The sequence below is a fragment of the Delphinapterus leucas genome, chromosome 20 (genome assembly GCF_059928025.1).
Source record: "Delphinapterus leucas isolate spDelLeu-1000000601 "Yukka" chromosome 20, BTC_Dleu_Yukka2, whole genome shotgun sequence".
NCBI lineage: Eukaryota > Metazoa > Chordata > Mammalia > Artiodactyla > Monodontidae > Delphinapterus > Delphinapterus leucas.
The window spans coordinates 30,261,780-30,284,837 of record NC_143148.1 but is presented as its reverse complement, the minus strand read 5'-3'; the positions used below and the strand labels follow the sequence as shown (position 1 = coordinate 30,284,837).

Here is a 23,058-nt window from a genome sequence, read left to right as displayed (position 1 = left end):
GTGGGAGACAAACCAAGAGTATACAGTATCCTAGAGGCCAAGTGAAGAAACCTTTTCAAGAAGAAAGGAGGGTGCATAATAGCCAGGTCATGGCAGCAACCTAAATGCCCATTGACAGACGAATGGATAAAGATATGGCACATATGTACAATGGAATACTACTCAGCCATAAAAAGAAACGAAATTGGGTCATTTGTAGAGATGTGGATGGACCTAGAGACTGTCCCACAGAGTGAAGTAAGTCAGAAAGAGAAAAACAAATATCGTATATTAATGCATGTATGCGGAATCTAGAAAAATGGTGCGGATGAACTGGTTTGCAAGGCAGAAATAGAGACACAGATGTAGAGAACAAACGTATGGACACCAAGGGGGGAAAGCGGGGTTGGTGGTGGGATGAACTGGGCGATTGGGATTGACATGTATACACTGATGTGTATGAAATAGATAACTAATGAGAACCTGCTGTATAGGAAATAAATAAAATAAAATTCAATAAATACATAAATTTAAAAAAGGAAAACTTTTTTAAGTGACCAAGGAAAAAAGGAAGGAGGGTGACTTAGGTTCTGGGGAGGGATTTTATTTTATTGATTGCATAGGTGATATAGTCACATGGTTCAGAAGAACTTGCCCTCAAAAAACTTAGTGTGGGGCTTCCCTGGTGGTGCAGTGGTTGAGAGTCCGCCTGCCGATGCAGGGGACACGGGTTTGTGCCCCAGTCCCGGAAGATCCCACATGCCTCGGAGCGGCTGGGCCCGTGAGCCATGGCCGCTGAGCCTGCGCGTCTGGAGCCTGTGCTCCGCAACGGGAGAGGCCACAACAGTGAGAGGCCCGCGTACCGCAAAAAAAAAAAACTTAGTGTGGTGGAGAAGTAGACTGGTGAACTGCCGATTGTGCCAAAGCAGTCAGTGCCCTAATGAGGACACCTTTCTTCGTTTCTGCAAAGGAACTATAGAGCTCTTAAGTCTCCTGGGAGCCCTAGAGGAAATCGTCACAGAGGAAGAAAGAGAAAGAGCTGCCTGAGTTAGAAGGCGTACTACAACTACAACCCCAGCAAGAGGGTGTGCAGGGCAGACATGCGAGGGTATATTACATACGGTATAGATTTGGCATAGCTATGGTGTTTTTCCCTATACTTACGGCATGGTAGGAAAATGGGAAGGTGCCAAAGATTTCTCGAAAGTTGAATTCATATTCCATTCATAATTTTGAGGTTTCATTTTGTATCTGTCAGACTACATTGAGTGCAACTTGTTAAAAAATAAAAAGTAGCATCAGAAAGAATCGTGGAGTATTTAACTCAATGTTTAGATTTTTCTTTATATTTTAGAAAGATTGAAATAGTATAAACCGGGCTACCTCAAACATAGTTTGACATAGTTTTTTAATAATATTTAATGTACGGTGGAACTCGTACTTGCAGAAGTAACTTTATTTTCTTTATCTCTCTTATTTGCCAATCACACATCATTTGTGCAAGTCATATATTATTTTACTCAGTATAAAATTTATAGTTTTAATGTATAATACCATTGATGTATTTTTTACTGGTATATATTTTGATTTATGGGACTATTTTAACAGTGAGTTATGTATTGGTTTGTAGGAACTAAAGGAGACATCCCCAATTTTGGCACAGTAGAATACTGGTTCCGATTAAGAGTTCCCATGGATCAAGCAATTCGACTTTATCGAGAACGGGCAAAGGCTTTGGGATATATAACATCAAATTTTAAGGGGCCAGAGCAAATGCCATGGGTAAGCTTGTTTGACTTTACGACCCTTTTATGACACAGAAATTTTATAGTATTTCTTTATATTATCATGCTTTAAACCGAAATCATTTTCTTTCACAGCCATCAAGTGGCTTTTTTTAACTTTTTATTTTGAAATAATCATAGACTTACAGGAAGTAGCAAAAATAGTACAGAGGTCCCGTGTAGCCTTCACCCAGCTTCTCCCAATTATAATATTTTATGTAACTATAGTGTAGTATCAAAACCAGGAAATTGATATTGGTACAGTACTATTAACTAGGCTACAGACTTTATCCAGATTTTGCAAGTTTTTACATGCACTTATGTGCGCATGCCATGTGTACGACTACTTGTGTGTGTGTGTGTGTGTGTGTAGGAAGAAGCAGAGCTCAATGCAGTTTTATCATGTGTATATAATCATGTAACTACCACCACAGTCAAGATACAGAATTGCTCTTTTACCACGAAGGAACTCCCTTGTGCTATCCAGGACAGTTTCGAAAAAGAGAATTGCAATACGATTATTACACATCAAGTGACTTTCGTTACAATTTCCACTGTTAAGGAAATGGATAGCTATTATTGAGCTTTCATTTATTCTCCTTTTTTCCAACTGTTTCCAACTTCTTCCAAGCTGTTTAAGAAACTTTTAGGTTTCTGAAATGCAGAGTAAAATATAAAATGAATATTCTTTTCCTGAGAATTAGAAGTATGAATGCAATTCCTCAGAGCAGCATTTTCCAAACTATGTTTCATGGCGTCTTAATAGCCATATTTCCAAAAGAATTCCATGATCCAGTAAATGCAGAAAACACTGAATTTAGAAGAATTCAATAGGATCCTTGACTTCAGGGCTTCTCATGTATACCGTGAATCTCAAGAGGAAGCATAAAGTATACACTTATGTTAAGTAACAAAGGGTTAGAATATAGTAGAAACATTTTGGAATGTCTGTTCAAGTCATGATTCTCTTTTTTCATTTGGACCTGCCGTCTTCTAATCCGTGGGGCTGGGCCCCCAGTGGCCAGCTTTACGTTTGGTGATCCTGTTCTCTCCCACTCCACCCAATTATGACTAATGATTCAGGAATATCCACCTGCCCCCAGCTGAGCGAATCAGATTCTGCTTTCTGAGATCAAGAGAAAGCAAGACTCCCCATGCCTGGAACATGTAAAGTTGGGAGCTGTGGGACAGCCATCTGCTACCATGCTAAATGGCAAAGGAAAGAAAATGGGACTGGAAGGAGAATAATGAACAAGCATACAGAGAAAAATGGAAACTAGATGGAGAGTAAATTCCTGTAGTTTTCCAGTCCCATTACCTTCCTTAGATACAACCACATTTCTGCTATACAGTTCTATGAAATAACCCTGTAGCCTTATATAAAAGTCTCTTTTCATTGTATTTGCTGGGTGGAATTAGTTTCCATAACTTTCAATTAAAAGAACCATGACTAGTATAACATTGATTCCGAAACTTAAAGAATGGCACCCGTTTCCCAGAGATCATCCTTCTGGACTAGTATTCTTCAGAACACACTTTGGGAAACACTGTTATGGAAAAGGGAATTAGAGATAGAGAAACCACATGATTTATTAATTTTTGTGGTTTAAAGAGTTTTAGACTCCCAGTTTATGGGTTGAATGAGTCATTTACTGTTGGAATTTCAGCTTTTGTGGGTAGACTCGGGGGGAGAAACGGAGGGGGTACTTTCTAAGTCCTCCCACTCAGTCTTCTATAGCTGGATGCAAACGAGCCCTGGGAAAGCAGTGTTGTGATTCCCTTCTCAGATTTCCCCTCTCCACACCACCAGATGTCTCCACCAAGGAGATTATGACTTCAGTTCTGTTTTCCTTCTCCAGTAAACTTCTCTAGAAACAAAAGTTCCAGATGTCCAATCCAGATTCAAAAATGCAGTGAAAGAGGGGTCCCTGTATGGAAGGTAGAGAATTACCTAACACCACAAGGCACTGCAACACTACATTCTTTGTCCCAGATCACATCAGCTATGGAAGGCTTAGCAGTTAGTCAGTGCAGGTGTTTGCTAGAATACTTGTGCACTGACTGTCTGAATAATAGTCCCAAAAAGGGCCATAGAGTAGTTTCTGACCCTGCCTGACAACTCCCTTTGCTCATCTCTCTTCTGAAATGTCCTTCCAATCCAAGGTTTTACCCCTCCAATGTTTATCTCTCACTCTGTTTTCTTGTTCCTTGGCCTCAGGTATCTGCTCCCCCAGATCACATTGGTTCAGGATGAGGCCCAACCCAAATATAACAAAATCATCTCTGTGGGTGGGTACCATCAAATTCATTGGTTTCTCATTTAAGAATGCGATATGATCAGAATAACTGGAATGGTTGAAGGAGTAGCTCCTTTTTTTTTTTAAGACATATTTATTCAGCATCATGATCAGACTGTTACATTTAGCAATCAACAGCATGGGTGCAAAAAAATCTACATTGAAACCCTTTGTTGGGGGGCTTCCCTGGTGGCGCAGTGGTTGGGAGTCCGCCTGCCGATGCAGGGGACACAGGTTTGTGCCCCGGTATGGGAAGATCCCACATGCCGCAGAGCGGCTGGGCCCGTGGGCCATGGCCGCTGGGCCTGCGCGTACGGAGCCTGTGCTCCACAGTGGGAGAGGCCACAGCAGTGAGAGGCCCACATACCGCAAAAAAAAAAAAAAAAAAACCCTTTGTTGGAATGCTTTACACTTTCCACAGAACAGAAACTAAAAGAACCTGTTATACCATTAGTCACAAATACAGTCCCCGAGTTTTTTTGCCCATACACATGAGTATTGTCTAAAACATGTCTTCTTTGTAGCATCTAGGCCCTGCCACCACTTTGCTTGGCTGAGTTCACAAATCTGTTGTAACCTGTAGCTTCCTTGTCACTTCTCTGGCTCTCCTCTCCTGCTAAGCTTTGTTTCTTGGCAGTAATGAAAACCTCCTGCCACTGCCGTAGCTCCTGCTGCTGCTGGAACCACCACAGCCACCTTGGTTTCGTGGTTTGGCAAAGTATTGGCCTCCACCACCATAGGGGCCAGAACTTCTGCCTCCAAAGTTTCCTCCTTTCATGGGCCCAATATTTGAAGATTGATTGTTGTAACTGCCAAAATCATCATAGCTTCCATCACCTCCAAAATGGCTTCAATCGTTACCAAACCCATTATAGCCATCCCCACTGCCACCATATCCATCACCACCGCGGCTGCCACCAAAGCCAGCTCGGCCACTGAAATTTCCTCCACGACCAAAGGTGTCATTCCCACCAAAACCCCCTCCACGACCACCACCAAAGTTTCCAGAACCACGTCGACCTCTTTGGCTGGATGAAGCACCAGCCATCTGTTGCTTAGGTAGGGCTTTCCTTACTTCACAGTTGTGGCCATTCACAGTGTGGTATTTCTGAATGACAGTCTTGTCTACGGAGTCATGGTCATCAAAGGTTATGAAAGCAAAGCCTCTCTTTTTGCCACTGCCTCGGTCAGTCATGACTTCAGTCACTTCAGTTTTCCCGTACTGCTCAAAATAATCTCTTAGGTGATGTTCTTCAGTGTCTTCTTTAATGCCACCAACAAAAATCTTTTTCACAGTTAAGTGGGCACCAGGTCTTTGAGAATCTTCTCTTGAGACGGCCCTCTTTGGTTCCCCAACTCTTCCATCCACCTTGTGTGGCCTTGCCTTCATGGCCGCATCCACCTCCTCCACAGTGGCATATGTGACAACCCCGAAGCCTCTGGAGCACCTGGTGTTTGGATCCCTCATTACCACACAGTCTGTGAGCACTCCCCATTGCTCACAATGGCTCCTCAGACTGTCATCGGTTGTTTCAAAGCTCAAACCTCCGATGAAGAGCTTCTGCAGCTGTTCAGGCTCTTTGGGAGACTCTGACTTAGACATGACGGCAGTGGAGGGGAGAGACATCAACGATGCTTACCTGGCGGCGTCCACGGGCAGAAAGGAAGGAGTAGCTCTTAATAAAATTGTGAACTAGGGGACATTTGTCTTGGACCTAACTGCTCACTTTACCTGTTAATTATTAAATAGAATTAAAGAACATCAGATTAACTATTTTCTTGGCTTTATTTGGTTTTAACAGCAATCTCTACATGTATGCTCAGTCTTCTATATTTGCTGCTAATAGCATCCGTACATACGTTCTAGAGAGTATTGGTTTTAAATAAGAGTCGAGTCTTTTACTGAGAAATTCACTTTGAAGTGAAAATCTGCAGCTTTCTGTCCATCTACAAAATTATTTTGTTTGGGGGTTGGCAGCTGTTGTTTACTTTTCACTGTATTATTACTATGATATAAATATGTATGTTTTTCCAGTTAAGTCAGCAAGCACCCAAAACTGCTCAGCTCGGTTCTACTGATTCCACAGATGGCAACTTAAATGAACTTCATGTTACAGTAAGATGCTGCAGCCGCCTGCAGTCCCGAGCAAGCCACCTTCAGCCACACCCATATGTTGTGTACAAGTTTTCTGACTTTGCAGACCATGACACAGCCATCATTCCCTGTAGCAGTGATCCACAGTTTGATGATCATATGTGTTTCCCAGTGCCAATGAATATGGATTTGGATCGATACCTTAAGTCAGAGTCTCTGAGTTTTTATGTGTTTGATGATAGTGATACCCAGGAGGATATTTACATAGGAAAAGTCAATGTGCCTCTGATTTCATTGGCACATGACAGGTGTATTTCAGGTAAGCCTATTTCTTGAATCCACGAAATTGTTTTAAAAAAAAAACGCCACCTAAATTATACCTCAGTGTTATGGATATGATCTGTTTGTAACAATCTTCCTAGCCTTCTCAGATAATCTTAAACTTTGGGCCCATAATATTATATTGTTTTTTGTTATTATATTGTAGTTGTTCCAGGGATTACAGTATGCACCTCAGCTTGCCACAGTCAAACTTAATGCTAATAACTCCATTAAAATTTAGAAAATCTGCTCCAGTATAATTCCATTCCCTCCCCCCTCCTCTGTGATATTGTTGTCATATATATGTACATAGTATGCCTGTATATGTTATAAACTCAACAGTACAATGTTATAATTATTGCTTTATATAACTTTGTCCTTTAAGAGAAGGGAGAATATATATAATTATAGGAGACTTTTAAAAACTTACATATTTACCATCTCTGGTATTCTTTATTTCCTCATTTGGATTTCAGTTACTGTCTGGTGTCATTTTCTTACTCCAAATAGCTCTATTTCCTCCCCCTCTTTTGTGTTATTATTTCATATATTTTTTAATCTTTACATGTTATAAGTCCAGGATTATAATTTTATAATTATTGTTTTATGCAGTTGTTTTTTAAATCAGTTAAGAGGAAAAACATATTTATACTGTGTTTTATAATTACCTATGTAATTACCTTTATTCACATCTGTTCCTTCATGTTGATTTGAGTAACCATCTGGTGTCACTTGCTTTTAGCCTGAAGAAACTCTTTCAGTATGTCTTGTAAGTCAGGTCTGCTGGCAATGAATTCACTTAATCATTGTTATTTGGGAATGTCTTTATATTTTAGCTTTTATTTTCTGAAGGGTAGTGTTGCTGGGTATCATATTCTTAGTTGTCAGGTTTATTTTCTTTAAGCACTTTGAGTACATCAGACAGTTGATTCTGGCATCCGTTGTTTCTAATGAGAAATCATCTGTTAATCTTATTATGGTTCCCTCCTACATGATACAGTTTTCAAGATTTTTTTTTTTTTTTTTTGGCTTTTGACAATTCAACTCTAATGTGTTTAGGTGTGGATCCCTTTGTGCTTATTCTACTTGGAATCTTTTGAGCTTCTTTATGTGTAGGGCACTGTTATGCACCAAATTTGGGGAATTTTCTGCCCTTACTTCTTCAGTTATTTTTTCTGTCCTTTCTTCCCCTTCTTAGATTCCCGTTACACATATGTTCATATGTTTAATGGTGTCCTACAGGTCTCTGAGGCTCTGTTGATTTTTTTTCATTTTTTCTCTTCAGATTGGATAATCACGGTTGATCAATCTTCAAGTTCACTGATTCTTTCTTCTGCAGCTCATATCTCCTACTCAGCTGCTCTACTGAATTTTTTCATTTCAGTAATTATACTTTCTAACTCCAGAATTCCTTTTTAACTGTCTCTTTTTTTATTGAGATATCGTTGATGTATAATATTATATGTTATAGGTATACAACATAGTGATTTGTAATTTTTAAGGGTTATACTCCATTTATAGTTATTATAAAATATTGGCCGTATTCCCTGTGTTGTACAATATATTCTAGTTCTCTTTTTTTATAATTTCTATCTCTTTATTATATTCTCTGTTTTATAAGTCATTGTCATCACACTTTCCTTTAATTCTTTAAATATGGTTTCTTTTAGCTCTTTGAACGTATTTATAATAGCTGCTGTGAGGTCTTTGTCTCCTAAGTCTAACATCTGGATGCCCTCAGAAAGTATCTGTGGATGACATTTTGTCTCCTGTTTCTTTGCATATCTCATGAATTTTTGTTCTTGTTTAAAATTGGACATTTAGTACACTATATTGTAGCATCTCTAGATTCCAGCCCTCCACAGGGTTGCTGTTGCTGTTGTTGTTTGGTGACTTGCCTGGACTACTTCTGTAGTCTTTTTCCCTCACTATAGCCACTGATGTCTCTGCTAAGTTTTTGTTTGCTTGTTTTATTCTTGTTTTAATTTTAAGCCTGAACATAGTTTAGTGGTCAGCCAGTGGTTGTTGAGAGTTGTGTTTAAACAGCCTGAGCTGGCAGGCTTCCACCCTTTGCCTATGGATCAGTGTATGGCTTGGGTAATGCATTCAAAGTTCAGACAGGCTACAAGTCTCACATTCAGCCAGGGACAAGTAGCGTACTAGTGTCTTTTCTGACTCCCACTGTCTTTACTGAGGTTCAGTAGATTTTCTTAAATAAATGCTTCTTAATCTGTTGTATGCCTTTGATCAGTTTCCAGAGTTCTTAAATGATTATTTCTGTTCATTTTATCCAGTGTTATCATTGCTTTTTGTGGAATATATTTACTGATCTCTTCACTCAGCCATTCTGTAAGTCTCACCTGTGCCTGTAGTAGAAGTTTCTCACCTCCCTGTATTCCACCTGTGTCCTTTTTGCTACCTAAAGTCTAGAGTTGTTTAGTTTTTTCTTTCCTAGCCAGCCATTAAAAGAAGTGTCAAACACTTGAGAACCAAGTAATGGATACCCATAAACAAAAGTTATGCTTGAAATATAGGTTTGTTTTTTTCACGTCAGGGATTTTCATACTGAAAATTCTAGAATGATGATTAAAATTTGTGACTCAATATTATGTATTCAGCTAGGTGATACTTTTTGTTACTGCTATATGTTTTGGGTGGTTTGTTTATTTTATGGACATTTTTTGCTGTGTTACTATTAATTTGGAATAATTTAACAAATCCCAGTAAAATGTATTTAAAATTAGAACTATGTAGTAATATAAAGACTCCTTAGGATACATATATTATTTGAAATTTTGAAGTTTTAATATATTTTTCTACAGACACACAAGAATATCAAGTCAAAATGAAGCTTGTTATCTGAGCTAAAACCCAGATAATATCTTAGAGGAAGGCTAAGAATTCTGAAGAATCTCTGAATTTAATTTCAGTGAATTAAAATATTTATAAGTCAATTATCTCATCTTTGAATTAGTATTATCTTTGAGGCCTTAACTTCTGAAAGCAGTCTGCTTGAGAGATGAACCTATCATAGATCCTTTTGTCTTATTTTGTTCTCTTAAGTCATTTGACTTGTGAGTAAAAGCCAGACTTATTTTTAATAAGTTGTGGGTAGTTCTTTTTGCTCTTCTTTAATTTTTATGGTAATAAAACTTCACTCTAGCATTAATTAAAATTCTTTTTGTAATTTGACAGGAATATTTGAGTTAACAGATCATAAAAAGCATCCTGCAGGAAGCATCCATGTTATACTGAAATGGAAATTTGCTTACCTTCCACCAAGTGGATCCATAACAACTGAAGACTTAGGGAATTTCATACACAAAGAAGAGTCTGAAGTTGTTCAAAGACTACCTCCAGCATCCTCTGTTAGCACACTAGTTGTAGTGAGTAACAGTGACTTTGAATTTCCTATAAAAGTAAATAGCCACATAAAAGAGAAAAAAAAAATCTGAAAGGTATGTTCATCATTCTCAGTTTGACATATTGGTTTATCTTAGGCACCAACACCTAAACCAAGACGTTTAACACCTAAAGATAAGAAGGTATCTTTTGTGGATATCACACCACATCAGTGTTCTGTAAGTAGTAAACACTCAAAATACTAATTTTTTTTCCCATAACAAATATTCGGAATAAATGATATAGTATACCCTCCCTGATTTAAACGGAAACAGATAAATAAAATACTTCTTCCCTTAAAATGTTACCTTTGTAATTTGGCACTGTGTATAAGTGTTAAATGTTCTTACTCTTTGATCTGAACCCTCCTTTGGCCCCATATCTCTCTTCAGGTACTGCCCGAATCCTCTGCCCCCATTTACCATAAAGCAAAACAGAACAAAACTCTTCAAAAAGTTGTCTTAATTCCATCTTCCTTTCCTCATACTGTTCTTGCTCACACTAGTAAAACTTTTCCTCCTTAAAGCCACTCTTGCTAAGGTCACAGTGAGTTTCACTTTGCCACTTTTCACAGTGGCCGATTCTCAGTCTCCATCTTAATCTCCCAGTAACCTTTGACACAATGGAATACTTGCTCCTTTTACTCTTGGCCTCTGGGATACCATGCCTTCCTAGTTTTCCTCCAATTTAGCCAGTTATTCTTCTCATTCTCCTGGACCATAACTCTAAATGTTGAAGTACCTCAGCAGTCAAACTTCAGACCTAGACCTCTTCTCAATCTGTATCTAAGTAAAGAGATCTTATCCAAAAAACAAACAAGCAAATGAACAAACATAACAAAACAGAAACGGAGTTACAGATAGAAAGAACAAATGTGGTTGCCAGAGGAGAGAGGGGTAGCGGGGGAGAAACAAATAGATGAAAGAGGAAAGGAGATACAAACTTCCAGTTGTAAAATAAATGGGTCACAGGTATGAAATGTACAATGTGAGGAATATAGTCAGTAACTATGTAGTATCTTTGTATGGTGACATATCATAACTAGACTTATTGTAGTGATCATTTTGAAATGTAAAGAAATAGAGAATCACTGTGTTATGTAACAGGAACTAACATAGTGTTGTAAGTCAATTATACTTCAAAACCAAACAAATTCATAGAAAAAGAGATCAGATTTCTGGCTACCAGAAGCAGGGGATGGGGGAGGGACAATTGGATTAAGGTGGTCAAAAGGTACAAACTTCCAGTTATAAGATAAATAAGTACTAGGGATGTCATGTCCAACATGATAAGTATAATTAACACTACTATATTTTATATGTGAAAATTATTAAGAGAGTAAATCCTAAGTGTGCGTGTGTGTGTGTGTGTGTGTGTGTGTGTGTGTGTGAAAAAGTCTTATCATGATTGGGGATTTAATAATAAATACAAAGTAACATACATGCATGTTTTCACATTAATGTAAGGAGACCTGTACTCCTCCTGAAGATATGAAGGAAATTTCACCAGAAGTGGAACATACACCAGAAATAGAAATTAATATGCCAACTGTTTCACATATTCCTGAGGTATGTGTTTGTATTAAAATTATTTGGAAAGGTTTGTTTTTTAAAGACTTTGTCTTTGCATTGACATGGATCAAGAAATCATATCGTTGATCCTATTTTTATATATGACTTCCTTGGAATAGAAATGTCAAAAATATCACAAGTATAACAGTTACAATTAAGCAGACATTAGTAGGTAGTAAATACATATGTGAATTAAAGTATAATGTAAAATTCATTTTGAGATTAATGCTTTTTTATTCTTAGTTTATAATCATATTTTAATTTATCTGCATATTTTCATTTATACAGCTTAAGTGATTATTTTCTAATGACTCATATATATAGTGCATGTAGTGCATATTTATGTGCTTAATTATCATTCAGGTGCTTCAGCAGGAATGCTATAAATGTGATCTTAGCAATAATATATCAACGTGCTTTTATTTCTTCAGGTTTCTCAGGAAAGCAGTGTAGATAAGGTAAAAGAGAATACAGAGAAAGTACAACAAGGAAAAGATGATGATGTGTCTTTACTCTCTGAGGGTCAGCTTGCAGAACGAACTTTGACTTCTTCTGAAGATGAAACAGAAATAACTGAAGAACTGGAACCAGAAGGTGACTTTCTTTTTTAAATTAACATTATTTCCTTAACTCTGTTTTATTTAATCTGTTAGCACATGCATGCCTCATAGAACATCTTCGTTTAATAGTGACTGTACTTCCTGATAGCTGTTTCTTGACAGAAATGATGGGATATATATAAGTCAGTCTGGTCAGCTGTGGTCAGGTGGAATTGTTGCATATCTTCTTATTTCAACTTGAAGCACCACAACAGAATGCAAGTATTGTGGCTGACCATGTTCCCAGTTTATATTTTAAGTGACTTTTTAGCCTCTTTGGGTTCAGTACTGTTATCTGGGTTATTCTAGAGGATTTGACTTTTTAAAAATTAAAACTAAGAACTCAGACCAATAAAAGACAACTTGCATCATGATTTAATTTATATAAACATCTAGAAAAGGCAAACAGATTAATCTGTTGTGACAGAAAGCATTTAAGTGGTTGCCTAGGGAAGGATGAACGGGAATAGAAAGGTGCAGAAGGAAAGAGATTACAAGGGGGCATGAGGAAATTTGGGGGGTGATAGATATGTTCACTGTCTTAATTGTGGTGGTGGTTTCACAGAATTACATATTTGTCAAAATATATAGTTTCAGAATGTAAATACAGATTTTGTACTTTAAATTTGTGTGGTTTATTTTATGTCAGTTTACTGCAATAAAGCTTTAAAACCTTTAAAAATGTTTTTAAATAGTAGGAACAACTTGATTTTGACACAGTAGTATTGGTTAGGCTGTTAGACATTATTACCATGTTCTTCTCTTTAAAAAAATTTTTTTTAATTTCGTACTAGAGCAAGCTACATTCTTATTTCCTTTGTTTCTGCTAAAACTAAACCTAGAATTTTGCAGTCATTTTTTTCTCTTTTCTAAAATGTAATATAAATATCTTTACTGCTAAAAAAATCCAGACATGATTACCATATTGTTCTTTTAAGGTTATCCTTGTAATGTATGCTTATTTCTCTCCACGTCACAAGGTGCAGATATAATTGGTTTAACAGATTTAAACCAATAAAATTTTATTTTTAAACAGATGAAGAAGACAGATCAGCTTCTGACAGTGATGAGTGTATTATTCCAGGTCCTACCGCCAAGACCATCAGACAGGTCAGTAACCTGATATCAACCAGAAATGTTCTGAAATAAAGCTGCTTTTCATTCATAGTTTATCAGCCTTCATATATGAAAATCTTAAGGCAGAATATTTCTGGAAAAATTTTAATGTGTTATCATAATCTTATCCAAGTAATCATCTAGTACGAGAAAATTTTATTTACACTTTCATTATGTAACAGACCATAACATGTAAGTGTTATTTTTGCTTACATGTTTAAGAGTACCTAACATCAGTAGCTTCAATAGTTACTTGCTAAAACCAGCTGACTTCTCTGACTCCTTTTCAGAACCATTATACAAAGTTGTATTAAATCAAATCTGAACTTTAAAGAATTCAAAATGTGAGATTGCATTTAAAACTATAATAACTTACACATGTGAATTCATAGGCTATTCACATGTGTAAGTTATCTAAATATGTCACTGATAAGCTATTAAAGTTATTTCATTCTGCCAAAAAAGTAAACCCTTAGAAGGTAATTAATTTCATATAGGTATACTTCGCTTGTTTTGTAGCACATTGCTGAAAAGTAGTATGTAAATTGAAATTTTGAGAAGAAAATTATACTTTAATTTACATAGGAAGTGTCCCACTTACCAGAGCATTTTTCATTGTAAGGGGAGAAAAAGCTTTTATAAAGTAAATGTAAGTAAAGTGCTAGCTTTTTCTATTCATCTACATTAATTTTCCTGAAATGATTAATTGTATTCCTTTTCTTTAGAATTTCTACTTTATTTTTAAGAATTGCAATACTTATTTCAACTCGTAAAATCTCACATTCTTAGCTTAATCTCTCTGCAGAACAAACCCATAAAACAGAACATTTCAGTTGTCACAGATGCCTCCATAAAATAGAGAAATCTGTTGCTTCCATGATTGACAAATACAAACAGATGATTATAAACAGAACAACTCATCTGTCCAAAGTTTTATTATAATTATTATTATATAATTATTAATTATAATAACATCATCTAACATATAATGTACTGATATATGGAATCATTATTGTTCAAAAGTGATAAATTAAAAAAGGAATCTTGCATATGGTTGCCTGAAGACTTAATTATAGCATTTAGTTCAATTCAGTTTAATTCGTTTGCTTTGTCAAATCTGAAATTGTTAAATTATTTTATCAAAATAAATCAAATTATTTCAGTGAATAGAAATTCTCTACCCTCTACTGGAAATTTTTGATAATGGGAATCAATGGGAAAATGAGCCTCTTGTGTGGAATTTAGCTGTCTAGCCATTTGTATTAGTCAGTTTTCCAAAGAAACAGAACCAATAAGATATATTTATATAGAGAGAGAAAGAAAATTACTAAAAGGAATTGTCTCTCGTGATTATGGAGTCCCAAGATCTGCAGTCTACAAGCTGGAGACCCAAGGAAGTCAATGGCTTAGTTCCAGTCTGAGTTGGAAGACCTCAGAACTAGGAGAGCCCATGGTGTGAGTTCCTGTCCGAAAGCAGGCAGGCAGGAGACCTACAAAGAGTAGATGTTTCAGTTCGGTTCAAGGGCAAGAAAAGACCAATGTCCCAGCTCCAGGCAGTCAGGCAGGAAGAGTTCCCTATTACTCAGCCTTTTTGTTCTATTCAGGTCTTCAATTAATTGGATGAGGCCCCATCCACATTAGAGAGTATAATCGGCTTTACTCAGTCTGCCAATTCAAATGTTAATCTCATTCAGAGACACCTTCACAGACTTACCCAGAATAATGTTTGACCAAATGTCTGGGTACCTCATGGCCCAAACAAGTTGCATATAAATTTAACCATCACATCATTTTATTAAGAATACTCCATTCGTTACATCAAGAGTAGTAAGCCTGCAAGCTTGATTCAGATATCTTTCTCACATGGTTCACATTTCTTTCTCAGTAGTTCTGCAAGACTCTGCTTACTTTCATCACGATTTTTGAAAGGCTATATTGTTTAGCCTTTTGAACATAACAATATGAGATACTGAATCAGTCCTAGGGTCTACAGGACTAGTACCAAGGGGTATATTTATCTAGCCAATCTACAAACAGCACTCATCTCTCTTGTTATAACTCAGCGATTCCCAGGGATTCACCATCTGCAGTTTGTGATCACTCTTCCGTAAGGAGGTAGATATAGTGTTCCGGCCCTGCCCTCAGGAAACATTACATTCATTGGGAAGATGTTTTCATGAAAAAGTCAAGTAATAATTCAGCAGTTAAATTACAATATAAAACAATGTCAGGAGACAGTACCAATGATTAATAGTCAGACATTTGAGCTAAAGAATAAAGCTGTTTGGGACCTATCCTCCTCATTTTCCAAATGAGTAAACTGAGATTTTGAAATAAGGTGACTTGCTGACAATCATGCCACTAATTAAGGAAGTTCAGAGGAAGGAGAAATTCGGAGTGATTTTTCAATAGACTTCATTAAGGATATGCCCACAAGCTGGCTCACCCACCCTTTCTCATAGTTTCGTGTCTGCTTTTTCTCATTTTAAGCTGACTTTTTCTGCTTCACTTGCTTACTGCCCAAAGATAGCCACACAGAACACCCAGCCCCAAGGAGAAGGATCTGATGAGCCGCGTCTAGCCTCTGGATTGGGTCCATCTTTATCAGTTGTGCTCCTTTGACCCATTTAGCTGTGGCCAGTCACACAGTAGAAAGGAGTGTCCTGCTTTAACTGTGACAACTCAAAAGATGTGGATATATGGCAGCAGGGAGAAAATCATGTGCATTTTTACTGCAGGCAGGGATGCACATTATGTTTCAGAAGTCAAGAATACACTAACTGGAGAAGCCTTTCTGTAGAAAGGGATAGAAGACTTCAGTTACAATGGTGAAGACTAAATGTTTTGGATTTTATCCAAGAGACACTAGGGAGACATTGCAACAGTTAATTTTATTTTCTAAACATTGTATTCATCATCTAAGAGTAACTTTCAAAGTATGGAGAAATGCTATCTAAATTATGTCATCTTAGACCAATGATTTTCAACTGGGGGCAATTTTGCCACCCAAGGGACGTTTTGGCAATGTCTGGAGGCATTTTTGCTTGTCACACTGGGAGGGACTACTACTGGCATCTAGTGGTTAGAAGTCAGGGTTGCTGCTAAAGATGCAGCAAAGCATAGGACCCACGACAAAGAACTGTCTGGCCTAAAATGTCAATAGTGCTGAGGTTGAGAAGTCCTATATCAGACTTTCAACAGAATCATGTATATATTGACAACATTGCTAGCATCTCAGTGCAGTTATACAGTGCTCTTAACTAAGAGTAAAGAACTTTGATTTAACCAAGAAGTTCAGTGAAAGAGCTGTTCTTCTAAAATATTCAATTAATTCTAATGTACACATATATTTTTCCTTTGTAGTAAACTGGGTTTTTTTCCTTATTACTTCCAGAAAAGTAATTCATGTTACTTTGCTACAGCCTAATACAGCCTTCACTACCATTCCAAAATGTGATTTCCTATAATGGTTTTAGATGCTGTCTCAGAAGTGTGAATATCGTTTAAAGCAAGTGGCTATTTTAAGCAATGCTTTGTGCCTTGGTAGCCATTAATCAGCTCCCACGTGGTTCTAAAAATTCTACTTTTAGTAGAAGGTAATGACCAGAATCTTATGTTCATAGGTGAAATTTAGTTTTTTAAATTATATAACAAATACAGTAAAATAGTATAACCTGTAAGCACAGAAACAAGAGATCATCATAATGTTGAAATATAGCATTTTCTAGTGATTGTACCAGTTTTTCCGTGTGCTACTTTTGCAAATCGTTTGATATGAGTCATGGAACCTTTTTCCTTAAAGATTCCATAAGCAGTACAAAGAACTCCTGAATACGTTTCACTCCGATTCATCAGTTGTTAACATTTGTTCATATTCTTTTTTTAATCATTTCTCTTCTCTCTCCTATATATGCTTATATGCAGTATGTATACATCATAAACACACATCCTTACATACATAGTTGTAATGAATCATTTGATAGTTGCAGAGATCATGCCCCTTTACCCCTAAATACTTCAGAATAATAATACTGTAATCTACAGTTCTTATTAAGATTTTGCCAGTTGTCCCAGTATTATCCTTTATAGCATGTTATTAATCTGGTCCAGGATCAAATCCAGATCACACATTGCATTTAGTTTTCATTCCTCTGTAGCCTCCTTTAATGTGTAATGGTTCCTCAGCCTTCCATTGAGTTGGTCTTCCATAACATTGACATTTTTTAAGAATGCAGGCCATTTATATTGTAAAATGTCCTTCAATTTGGATTTGTTATTCGTTTTGGTAGGAATACTACAGGAGCAATGCTCTGTCCTTTTCAGTGCATGATACCAGGAGACACAAGATGTCATTTTATCTGATTGTTGATAGTAACTTTTAAGCACAAAAATACTTGTGGCTCATTAGTTTCTTCTTTTGTCTCCTCTTTAAGAACTGCTTCAGGTAGAAATCTCAGGACAGGAATACATAGCTTTCTGTGGAAGGGAAGGTACTACTGAGTGTCTAGTATGTGCTAAGCACATGCTATGTAATATCTCCTTATGGTTCTCACAGCAATTCTTTATTCATTAGCATCTACTGTGTATCATACAAGAAACAATCCCTAGCCTCAAAAAATTCACAATCTAGGGCAAACACAATTACAATGCAGTGGTCAGCGCTAGGAGAATGGAATGCACAGCTGCTGTGGGAGCCTTCAGGAGGGGTGCCTAACTCAGCATGAGGGACCCTCATCAAGGATGGCTTCCTAGAGTCAGTGAAGCTTGAGCCAAGACTTGAAGATGATTAAGAATTAGTGGAAGCAGAGGAGGGGACATTATAGGCCAAAGAAACAAAAGCATAAGAATTTGAGAGAATGTGGAGCATGGCTTGTTCTGAGAATCAGAGCAGTTTTAGGATGGGCCAAGCCCATGGCACACATGGGGATCCCCAGGAGAATATGCTGAAAAGATAGTCATGTCCAGAGCATTGAGGCTTCTGTGTATTATCTGAGGAGGTTGAAGTCTATCCTGAAGTTCTACGAGCGGCCAATGAGGATTTTTAAGGGAGGAGGAAGATCAGTCATTCGTTAAACAGGTAGTGAGCATTGTCTGTGTCCCGAGCCTTATTCTAGGGACTGGGAATTTAGCAGTGAATAAGAGGAATAAGTCTCTTGCTCTTGTGGAGCTTGCACTCTTGAATCACATTTTAAAAGATCCTGCTATCAATAAAGTAAAGAATAGATTAGAGGCACAGGGACTAGTTAAAAAGTAATTAAATAAGCCCACTCTGTGGTTACCTCCACTTTGTAGAAATTTTTTAAATTGCCTTTACCGATAGCTGTAATGTCACAAAATTGAGAGTGAGAGTAGCGTCCTCGATAAACATCATTTATGCCAATTACGCCATGACTTTCAATTATCTGCTACACTGTGTAAGCAATTTAACATTATTCAGTTTCTTTTTTTCATGTTACAGAATCTGACAGCTCATAGTTATTTTTTAGAAATGTTGATCCTTAAAAGGAATCTAACAGATTTCCCAGGACTCAGACATATTACTTGGTTCTTCCTCTTTTCTTCATGTCTGTGATGTATAATTAATCATAGATTACTTCATTTTGTTTCATTTCATTTACAACATTTATGAGCTTCACTTTGTCAGAATGAAATGCTTGTCCCCTCCTTTCCTTTCCAAGGTGGCATAATTAGTGTTAGCATCTTTTTTAACAGGCTACATAAAGTTTAGTGGCTGGATTAAATCAAGTCATTAACATAATGTGCCACCCAATTTGCCCCTATCTCTCTTCGTTTCCAGGACATCAAAGTGCCACAGAGCACCAGTGTAATTGGGCCTTGCTGGCCTGTCAGGTTCCGTCAGCCTGATGACTGCTGCTTTTACTAAAAAGCTTCTAGGCATGATAATTACTGGGGGTGGGGAGTCTGAGAAATGTAAAACTTTGGACATTTCTCTATGAATATTTTATTAATTTGAATAATCAGAAGTTAACAGTATCAATTTGATGTATAATACATTGATTAAAAGCCTTGTTTTAGGTCCTCAAAATAGACATCAAAACCGAAATTTTGCATCTGCCATAGCATTAAAAAAAAAAGAATTATCAATCCTTCTTTCACATTATTCCTAATTTTACCATTTAAGCAGTGCAGCTCTCAATTTTTACAACTAAATATATTGCCTTCAACTCACAGATTTCTTAAAGTGTGCCCACAGGTGAGAATGGGAGATCACAGGCTAAAGAGTAATGATCTTTTTTGTGCAATGCACATTTACATCTTTCTCCATTCCTGCTAATAGCAGTTTTGTAAAAGCTGCCATATTCAATCGGACTGAAATTCAGTTCCACCCAGATGCCAGGTTCTCTTGAACAACATGAGCTGGCATTCCCAGGTGATCGCAGTAATGATGTCCAGCAAAATATGTTTTAAAGCTTTGAAAAGCAAAATGCATAAAGCAGCTCACCACTTTTAGCATTCATGTATTATACGTTGTTAAATCACTTCAGAATCAAAGATGATATCCTATTAGTGGGTAGAGTAAGCCCCTCCCACTGTTTTACGTATGGAAGCTTAAGCTAGATAACCAGAAATGCTGGATTACTCTCCTGATATTGATTGCCTTTAAAACTATTTTTTATATTTTGTAACTTAATTATCTCTTACTAATATACCACAGACATCTTTCCATAGCAGTATACTCTATTTCTTTTTTTGCATATGCATAATATTACATTGTATAGCTGTATCATATTTATTTAAATAAGCACCTTTTGGTGGACCCTTTGGTTTCTATCAGTTTTTGCTAATACAGACATTTCCAGATTAAGTGCTTTTGTACAGAACATTTTTACACAAAATGTGTAGAAATTACTGTTTCCTCATATCACACTTCTTGTCAAATTTATGAATAAGAAATATCTCACTGATGATTCCATTTAAAAAGAAGCAAACAAAAAGGTATATTTGTTCATACATAGTATATTTGTACATACATACATATGTATTTTTTTCACGAACACACACACTGTGTTTTATTTTTACAAGAGATAAATAAACTGACGCCAAGCATTGTAAATGGATGACCACAACAAAAGCAACAATGATTGCATTTACCAAACACGAAACACACTCATACTGTGTCATAATAGTGACATTCAGTCCAGGAATCCTCCACTGTAACAGCTCCTTTACTTTGCAGTGATAATTGATTTGTATATTTTTTGCCTCTGAGTCCTTGTGGGATATATATTTTTTTTATTCAAACAGAAAGTCACAGAAATTATAATCATCCTCATCAGTTCACTCAGTCCCATGTAATTAATTTGTTTTCATCTTGATCGTTTGTTAGCACTTTTATGAAGTCATCAGTTTTCCATTAGAGTTCTGAAAATGCGTATTCATTCAGTTCAGCAGGATAGTCAGTTACCAGAAACCTGTACTTGTCAGAGGCTTTTCCATGAATTCCTTGAAGATGAAACCCTTTTATAGGAACGTTTTTGCAGAAGTATCAGAGTACACCCAGAACTGTCTGTAAATGACAAAAGACTTAAAAATGACCACGGTTAAAGATTTGATGAAAGTTCATGATAATGCAGTTGACAAGGAAATTTAGTTATTTCTGAGATATACATTTTAAAGTAATAACTAGAATTATGACTTATAACATTATACCAGAACATATAAGAATTTTAGAAATTTCATGTAATGTCTGAAACATTTATGTTAACATATTTCCATACAAATAATCCAAAGAAAGTTTAGTATTAGTTGTTTTTTTTGTTTGTTTGTTTATACTGCAGGTTCTTATTAGTCATCAGTTTTATACACATCAGTGTATACATGTCAATCCCAATCGCCCAATTGAGCACACCACCATCCCCACCCCACCGCAGTTTTCCCCCCTTGGTGTCCATACGTTTGTTCTCTACATCTGTGTCTCAACTTCTGCCCTGCAAACAGGTTCATCTGTACCATTTTTCTAGGTTCCACATACATGTGTTAATATACAATATTTGTTTTTCTCTTTCTGACTCACTTCACTCTGTATGACAGTCTCTAGATCCATCCACGTCCCAACAAATGACTCAATTTCGTTCCTTTTTATGGCTGAGTAATATTCCATGGTATATATGTACCACAACTTCTTTATTCATTCATCTGTCGATGGACATTTCGGTTGCTTCCATGAGCTGGCTATTGTAAATAGTGCTGCAATGAACATTGGGGTGCATGTGTCTTTTTGAATTATGGTTTTCTCTGGGTATATACCCAGGAGTGGGATTGCTGGATCCATACATATGTATTTTTATATGAGCATACAGATATAACATTTAGGTTTATGTAAGCAAAGAAAGTGTCTGGAAGTATGTAATCCAAATACTGTTAGCAATGAGTATCTCTGGGACATGGGTCAGGGCAAGGGTGAGCAAACTATGGCCCATGTGCCAAATCCAGCCCTCTACCTATTTTTATAAATAAAGTTTTATTGGAGCACAGCACACTCATCATTTACATATTGTCTGTGGCCACTTCACTGTACGAGAACAGAGTTGAGTACTTGCAACAGAGACCATATAGCCTGCAATGTGAAAAATATTTGCTGTCTGGCCCTTAAAGAAAAACATTTGCCAAGCCCTGAGTTAAAGAATAGGTGGAAGCAAGGAACTTCTACATTTTACTTTTTAGGATTTATATTGTTGGATTATTTTTAGTGATGAATATAGATTGCTTCTAAAAATGAAATAATTTGTTAGCTCATTCTGTACTAAAATGTTAAATAATAGCTAAAGAACAGTTTAATATGAATTGTAGAAGCTTTTCTATAAATAGAAAGGGCCAACAAATAAAGGGTGAATCTTTTCTGGTTTAGAGCAGTGGTTCTCAAAGTGTGGTCCTCAGACCAGCAGCATCAGCATCTCCTGAGAATTTGTGACAGATGCAAATTCTTGGGCCCCACACTAGACCTAAGGAATCAGAAGCTCTGAGACTGGAGCCCAGAAATCTGTGTCTTGTCAAGCCTTTCAGGTCATTCTGGGGTGTGCTAAAATTTGAGAACCACAGCTTTAGGGAAAGGCAGTACTTCTCACCATGGCTGCATATTAGAACCACCTAGGAAACATTTCTGAATGCCAGGGCCCAGGCTCCACTCAGATCAGTTAGATCAGAATTTTGTTTAAAACTCCCCCAGTGGTACTGATGTGCAGCCAAAATTGAGAACCACTGTTCTATACCGTCTGTTCTCAATGATGGTGAAAGTAGAATAGCATATCAAAATAACCTGAAATTGAGGGTCATTTTTTAAATTCTCTCCTTCCTTCACAGTACTGCCATAGTAAGCCACTTTTAATTATGAAAATGTGTCATATCCCTCAGGTGTATTAGGACAGGAAAAAATATTCCAATCATCGCTTTAGAACATGCGGTAACAAACTTCTGTAATTTGCTGACCATTACAGATACGGTAATTTACATGGTATATAAGGGAGACAGTGTTCTAAAAATAAGCATTCATAATTAACCCTAGCAGGAGTCTGATCTCCATCACTGAAGTTTTCACTATTTATATTATTTGTTCAACGTAGTATCTTTTAACAGAACATAATGAGAAAAGAAAGATTACTGTCACCAATGGAAACTGGATTAGGGTTGTTTTGTTTGTTAAAAACATTACCATTATTTGTGTGTGTGTGTGTTAATTCCCACTTTGGGAAGTGAAGTAGGGATCCTAAAGTATCTCAGAAATAGTAAGCAGTATGTCGGAAATATGCATTAAATTACTACTTCTGTATTAATTGTTGTGTGTTAATTTTATAATGGTAGAGTATTAACATGCAATGTATGATTTTGGTTGTTTTATGCTGTCATTTTATCTCAGCTGCTCAGGTGTCACTTAAT

General features: G+C 36.7%; 2 protein-coding genes across 2 annotated transcripts in view; one reads left to right on the top strand and one right to left on the bottom strand.

Annotated features, from left to right (window-relative positions):
* The window catches only part of RPGRIP1L (RPGRIP1 like), a 100,792-nt gene that overhangs the window by 48,751 nt on the left and 28,983 nt on the right, over positions 1-23,058 (top strand). The window contains exons 15-21 of the mRNA XM_022555176.2: positions 1,610-1,761; positions 6,096-6,474; positions 9,672-9,862; positions 9,977-10,057; positions 11,345-11,446; positions 11,881-12,043; positions 13,085-13,158. Coding sequence (XP_022410884.2) covers positions 1,610-1,761; positions 6,096-6,474; positions 9,672-9,862; positions 9,977-10,057; positions 11,345-11,446; positions 11,881-12,043; positions 13,085-13,158 — 1,142 coding nt within the window. The remainder of the gene's footprint in view (positions 1-1,609; positions 1,762-6,095; positions 6,475-9,671; positions 9,863-9,976; positions 10,058-11,344; positions 11,447-11,880; positions 12,044-13,084; positions 13,159-23,058) is intronic.
* Positions 4,407-5,847, bottom strand: HNRNPA1L3 (heterogeneous nuclear ribonucleoprotein A1 like 3). Its single transcript, XM_022555177.3, is given in 2 exon segments — positions 4,407-4,705; positions 4,707-5,847. Coding segments are annotated over 2 exon segments (1,035 nt in total). The 5' UTR covers positions 5,688-5,847; the 3' UTR covers positions 4,407-4,651.